The sequence below is a fragment of the Lepus europaeus genome, chromosome 5 (genome assembly GCF_033115175.1).
Source record: "Lepus europaeus isolate LE1 chromosome 5, mLepTim1.pri, whole genome shotgun sequence".
NCBI lineage: Eukaryota > Metazoa > Chordata > Mammalia > Lagomorpha > Leporidae > Lepus > Lepus europaeus.
Genome location: NC_084831.1, coordinates 153,427,683 through 153,434,862, shown reverse-complemented (window position 1 = coordinate 153,434,862; position 7,180 = coordinate 153,427,683). Strand labels below are relative to the sequence as shown.

The window sequence follows — 7,180 nt, the reverse complement described above, 5'->3', positions numbered from 1 at the left end:
GGCCTCGATTGCTCCGGCCTATCACCCTGGGATGCCGCCCGCCGCCGCCGCCGCCGCCGCCGCGGCTGCCGGGCTAGTGGGGTCCGCCGCGGAGCTCTGAGGCAGAGCCGGAGCCGTGGCCTGAGAGCCGGGGGGCGGCGGGCCGGCTCCTTCCGGAGCTGGGGGCTGCGCACCGGCGCCCGACCGCCGCCGGCCCCGTCGCGGGCTGAGGGGAGCGCGCGCTCGGAGCCCCTGAGGCGGCGGTCTGAGGGGGCGGCCCCTGGCGGCGACGCCCCCGCGCCCTGCCCTGCCCGGTCGTCCCCGCGCGAGCGGCCGGCGGGGCTGTGACCGGCGCGGCAGGGACCCCCACGCCTGAGGCGCGCGGCCACGCTGGAGCCGCCCGCCGGCCCGGGGCCCGCTCGCCGGCGGCAGGTGGGCGGCAGCGCCCGGCGCGCGGGCAGCGGGCGGCGGGGAGGGAGCTGAGCCGCTCGGGCCCTCGCCCCTGCCGCGCGCCCTCCGTCGCTTCCCCGCAGGCAGGGCGCGGAGCCTCGCGCCCGCCCCGCCGCCGCCGCCTCGTCCCGCCCGGGCACCATGGAGCTCTCCCCGGCCGCCGGCGGGGCCGCCGAGGCGCTGTCCTGGCCGGAGATGTTCCCGGCGCTGGAGTCCGACTCGCCGCTGCCCCCGGAGGAGCTGGACGCGGCGGTCCCGGTCAGCGGGGCTGTGGCTGGTGGCATGCTGGATCGCATCCTGCTGGAGTCCGTGTGCCAGCAGCAGAGCTGGGTTCGGGTGTACGGTAAGGACCGCAGGCCGGTGTCTGCTTGCTTTTGCCTGGGCTGGGATTACATTCATTCCCAGTCCCCGTCGGTCCCGGGTCCGTTTCCCATACCCCTTTTTGTTCCGGGCGTGCGTTTCTGACAAGTTTCTCCACACGAGCACCGGGGGTTAGCGATGTGACTCACTGTGGTCTTTGGACTTCTTGGGAACCCTGCAGGAAGTTTAAGGTGGAGTTGGACTATGCAGACATAATCCTTAGCCGAGTCTTTCAAGGGAACGGCCGATCGATCCTCTAGAAGGGATGACGGAACACGCCATGAAACCAGGGGATGGGGTTGCAGCTCTTTCTGTGGTCGAGTGGGGCAAGGCTGGAAACCAAGAACCCCCCCCCCCCAAAAAAAAAAAAAAAAAAAAAAAGAAAAGAGCGCACAGCACCATCAGAACTTAGAGGAAAGGCTAATGAATGAAATTAAGACAAAAGCCAAACGCGTGATTGGCTGGGAACTGACTTATCTGTAACCTTTTGAACCTCACACTCCAGAGGCGATCAGTTATTCCAGGGCATGGAGATCGGTGCAGATTACACTATTGTTTCTGGTTCTCATGTGGAGTGCCTGGGTTGCTACTCAGCAGGTTAAAAGTGATGAACACACTAAAACTTTCCCTCTCTGCATTCCTAGTAACCACCTCTTTAATTAAGGCTGAATGAGACTCTATTAGGGTGAGCCTTGTGGCAGCATTAAAACCATGATGGTTTGAAAACTCATAGCCCAAGGATTTATAGTCTGGCATTCAGGGCTGAGCTATGGCTTTCCAAAAGTTTGAAATGCAAGATGTTTATCCTTTACCTCACATGACCACAAAAGGCATTAGTACTGTGGTTGGGTAGAAAATGGGAAATTTCGAGTACCTGGGATCCGATACAGTACTGAGATACTGTTCTGCAGTCGTGTGCATCTAAGGCTGTGGTGATCAAGTACATTATACTGTTTGCTTTCATCCTCCCCAACAGGGCATATGGTTACTGTTCCAGAGTGACAAGCCTGCCAAGTTGTCTTTTTGGATAGTTCAATTGGTTGCAAGACTTCATGTCTGTCACTGTCAGAAAGATCCTAGAGCTAGGAGTTCAGAGATCTGAGTCCGTGCCTCAGTTTTGTCGCTAAGTCGCTGTGTAATTTGGGGCAGGTTAGGTCACTTTTTTTTTTTTTTTTTGTGACCTCTGATTCCTCATCTGTAAAATGAGTTAGATAATCTCTAATGGCTCATTCAGTCTTAAAAATATCCGTTTCTTCTTATAACCAGTTCTTAAGAATTTCTGTTATGTACCACTTTTGTACATGCTTCGTGTCTGAGTGTTTCTTGATGTTACTCTTTTTCACTGGAAGAATTAAAGCACAAGAGTGAGAGAAGACACAAGGTCACCCAGTTTGTTCTCAGCAGAGGAGATTAAAAACTTTGGTGCCTGATTTTCTATCTGCCTGCTAATCCTATTTAGCTGATCGCTTATGACATAGCCTGATGAGAATCTGAAAATGAGTATGAATTAGAATATGTTGTGGTAACAGCATTTTCTCATTCTGTCTTCCTTTCTACCCTTACGTCTTTGTGTGTGTATTCTGTTTTTTTATGACATTAGAGATAGGGCCATGTTACTAAAAGAATAAGTATGTATGACAATTAGTGTCTAAAACTCTGGGCTTTATAACCCTCATATTAACTGTTATTCTTTGCATGTAACCTATTTCTATATATATTGTTTCTCTAGTTTGTTCTAGAACACACACACATACACTTCTATATGTACATGCCTGTGTATATCTGACATGTTTTAAAGAAATTTAGAAATTGGGGACTCAGTCTAGAGTATAGAGTTTAGGGTTGAAAACTGATGTTCTCTTTTCCTTTTTCATTTGGGAGGCAGAGTGACAGACAGAGCAACCACCTACTGGTTCCCCACCAAATATCTGCAGTGGCTCTGGCCAAAGCCAGGGAACTCAATCCAGGTCTCCCACGTGGATGGTGGAACCCAACTCCTTGAGCCATCACAGCTGCCTCCCCGAGTTCACATTAGCAGAGAGCTGGAATCAAGAATGGAGTTTGGGAGCTGGGAATCGAACTCAGATATTCCAGTGTGGACTGCGGATGTCTTAACTGCTAGGTCAGATGCTTGACCCTAGAAGCTAGGTTTTCACTGTGTCTATCTTTGGGTTAGCACTTTTAACTCACTGCTTCTAGGCTTTTGCATTGAAAATGGAGCCTGTAGTAGTTGGTATGCACATACATACTGTGCGTTTCTGTGCCAAATTGGAGAATTTCCACTGCACACAAACTTTTTTTGTCTGCCCTATTGATTAATGTGAAGTTGTGTTTTATTTACTCTGTTTAGTACTCTTACTTTCCTTCCTCCAAGATAGTTCATCCTGGATACTATTTTGTTGATGCAAATATTCCAAAAACTATCTGAATGACCCTTGGCTATGGTCTCCCCTTGTTTTTAAGATGACTGTTCTGACTCTGAAAATCTTTGAAATAAAAATAGTAGCAAGTAGGCAATCAGTTTAGACAATGCTAGTATGTTCTAGTTTTTTTATTATCTTGGACCATCTACACAATTTAAAGGCATGTTGATGAATATGGACTAATGTGTTTTAGAGAAATCCAGAAACTGAGAACCCAGTCTAGTGTGTACAACTGGAGAACCAGTTTTCAGTCTGGCTTTGCTGCAACTTAGTTGGCTAACTTTGGGTGAGTATTTTTAACTCACTGGCTCTAGGCTTCTGCATAATGTGGAATTTGGAGTAATTGGTATCTGTGGTCCAATTTAGCTTTAAAGTTGTTTGATTCTTGGGCATGCCCCACTGTTTCACCTCCAGTGGCCTACAAATTCCATCTTGACTCTCGGGTCCAGACGTCAGACAAGCCCTTAACTGAATGCATTTAAATCATGATTGTCAGGGGGTTCTGGGGAGAACTTTGACCAAAAGGTCAGGGAACTGAGTTTGGGAAGAAGGAATGTTCAGGGCAGATGTACATCTGCCTGGAATGTTTTCACAAGATAGGAAGGTGGGGATTGAGAGGGTGCTCAGGTCTAGCTCATTCAGTTTTGATACCTCACCTAAAATAGCCATGTGGATTTTAAAGACAGGGTATAAGGAAGAGCTGTATGAAGTACAGCTGGCTACCGACTACAGTCTCTGCAGTATACTTTTTGTTTGAAATCACAATGCAAACAAACAACAGCAAAAGTACCCCCCCCCCCATATCTGTAATGCAGACTTCAATAAACAATTTTTATTTGTTGGCCTCACATAATTTGAAGACCAAGTGAAGTTTTGAGCTTGCAGTTGACAAGTTTGGCTCTGGTTGATTACATATATACCTGGAGCCGTGTATTGCCTTGATTTGGAAAAGTTTTTGGAATATGGTAAAAGCTTTTTAATAGGTAGATCTATATTTAGACCACAAACAAATGCATGTCTCTGAGACAGAGCTAAGAGAAAATATTTATGCTGTCCTACCCTTCATTTTCTTTGAGTTGTAAGATGTTTCATTTGTTTCATTCCAGTAGCATAATAAGTTGTGGCCGGGCCCTGTCAAGACTGTACGAATTTTGACATCAGGGAGTCTGTCTTGTTTCTCTTTAGAGTCCTGTCTTGGCTACCCCTTTCCTTGTCACTGTGTCTAGCAGATAGGTGCATGGCTCACAGTCAGTCATCGTCCTCTCACCAGCTAGGTCTCCACCTGACTGATTGTATGGGTGATGGAGTTGCTTAAACAAAGGCATGCCACAAACAGCTAAATATGGATACAGAATCCAAGAGCATCAAATGCAGAACATTTTTCAGATATTTATAGCCTCAAAGCAGTCAATTGGCTGAAAAAGCTCAGCCGAGCAAAAGGAAACGGGAGCGGCAAAGCCAGCCTCAATGTCTGTTCTTTCTGGTAAACAATGAGAACATTAAAATTAACTGCTTTACCATGAATGGATGGTGACTGTAGGACACTCTTTGGGAGCAATTCAAGATATCAGTTCTCTGAAACTGCCTGCAGTGGAGCTCTGCACTCAGAAGCCCAACAGGTCTGCAAGTGCGTGCACAGAGAAGCCCTTGGAGGGTTAGAGGGCAGCTACAGGGAGCCCAAGAAGAGATCTAGTAAGAACTTGCACTTTTTGATTTAGGTAGTATTAGCAGGATTTCTCTAAACTATTCAGTTAATAAAATGGTAGCAACCTTGTTTTTAGTAAGCTAGTATACTTCTCATTGTTTATTGATGACACAGGGACTTGATGGAAAATTTCTAGTGGCTAGTACTGTTTCAGCAAAAAAAGAAGAAAAAAGGGAATTAACCATACTTCCTCAAGTGCCATATAATTCCAGAAATGTGACAATGGGAATTTTGTAAGAATGTCTCATGAACTGAGTATGATGGGCTGGTGGGTCAGAAGTCTTATCTAGTTGTGTTGTATCTTCTGCATTATGAATTAAGAGGATGAGATGAGATTTTACTGCATTTCTAGAGCATATGTCTCTATATGCGGTAAACTGTTGCAACCAATAACAAGTTCAGGAAGTTGTTTCATTTTGATTCTGTTTGAATTAAAAATGACTAATGCACTGGCCTTACACAGAATGTCCTTAATATAATTAACTTTGGATACTCTTAGTGAATTATTCATCCCTACACCTCTTAAATATGTGCCCCGTTTTGTAATAATGTGTGGATGAATGAAATTCAACCGAGACCAAAAATTTTGTGTATTCTAGTTAGTTGATTGCTAAAGGAAAATCAGTGAATGTCTATCAAATACATCCCCAAACGTATTCCTGTTACCTAAGTGTTGTAATTCCCTCACATGCTGTTTGTTGAACCTTTACAAATGTGTGGTAATATTTTAGAAATTCTTGGAATCTTAAGCTTAATACTTAGGAGGTGGCATAGGTTTTGAATGTTGGCACATTACATTCCCATGATCTCCAAATCTGTTTTAGACACATTAAGAGTAGAGAGTTCTTCACTGAAGCCAGAACTTCCTAGCATGCCTAGGAACTTACTGTGTATTTTAAACCTTTTTTCTCCTTTGAGAGAAAATGTGTACATCCTATTTAAATTGTCCTATTAATGTTCTGAGATGATGGATAACATTTTTTTGGATAACCTCTTAGTATTTGTTACCCTTTATCTGTTGATTTCTTGCTATTGTACTTTCAAACAATGACAATATTTTTGAAGATTAGAATTATATGTCCATAATCTTTTTTCCAAAACCAACTGGATTAAAGTGTTTCAAAATTTAAAATGTTTTTTTTTTTTTTTTTTTTTTTTTTTTTTTTTTTTTTTTGACAGGCAGAGTGGACAGCGAGAGAGAGACAGAGAGAAAGGTCTTCCTTTTGCCGTTGGTTCACCCTCCAATGGCCGCCGCGGTAGCGCGCTGCGGCCGGCGCACCGCGCTGTTCCGATGGCAGGAGCCAGGTGCTTATCCTGGTCTCCCATGGGGTGCAGAGCCCAAACACTTGGGCCATCCTCCACTGCACTCCCTGGCCACAGCAGAGAGCTGGCCTGGAAGAGGGGCAACCGGGACAGGATCGGTGCCCCGACCGGGACTAGAACCCGGTGTGCCGGCGCCGCAAGGCGGAGGATTAGCCTGTTGAGCCACGGCGCCGGCCAAAATTTAAAATGTTTTGATTTTAGAAAATGAATATGTTGTATATATACAGTTACAGAACTTCCCTAGTGGAGTCTGTAGCAACAGCCAGGAATCTGTCATGATAATGTTTTTGCAATTAAATAAATGTATATTCATGCTAATTGGCATAAAGACTATATAAATAGCAAATGTCAGTGCAGGTCAAATTTTATTGTCAGAGAAGTTAAGAAAAAACTTCAGTTTTCACTTTTCTTTTGATTTGGTTATTGCTGATACGGGATTGAGGATCTGTACAAATTTTCTAACAAATAATACAAAGTTCTAGAATGCTGCTCTTCGTTTATAAGGAAAGAATAGTTTAAGGATTGCCTTGAGCTTTTTCAGATAATAAAACATGGTGTACACATTTCATTTTTTGTTTCTTAAAGATTTACTTATTTGAAAGGCAGAGCAACAGAGAGAGAAGGAAGACACACACACACACACACACACAGAGAGAGAGAGAGAGAGAGAGAGAGAGAGAGAGAGAAAGGTCTTTTATCTGGTGGTTCATTCTCCAACTGGCCACAACAGTCAGATCTGGGGGCCAGGCTGAAACCAAGAACCTGGAACTCTTTCAGGTCTCCCACATGGATGTCAGGGGCCCTGGCTCTTAGGCCGTCTTCCACTACTTTCACATGTTTGTTAGCAGGAGGCTGGATCAGAAACGGAGCTGCCAGGACTTGAAGGGCACTCCTTTATGGATGGCCATGGCATTAGTGGTGGCTTAACTCCCTGCAACAC

General features: G+C 45.5%; 1 protein-coding gene across 2 annotated transcripts in view; it reads left to right on the top strand.

The window, feature by feature from the left end:
* Window positions 1-570: 570 nt before the first annotated feature.
* The window catches only part of RASAL2 (RAS protein activator like 2), a 401,898-nt gene continuing 395,288 nt past the window's right edge, over window positions 571-7,180 (top strand). For both annotated transcript variants that reach the window (XM_062192966.1, XM_062192967.1), the window contains exon 1: window positions 571-772. In XM_062192966.1, coding sequence (XP_062048950.1) covers window positions 571-772 — 202 coding nt within the window. The remainder of the gene's footprint in view (window positions 773-7,180) is intronic.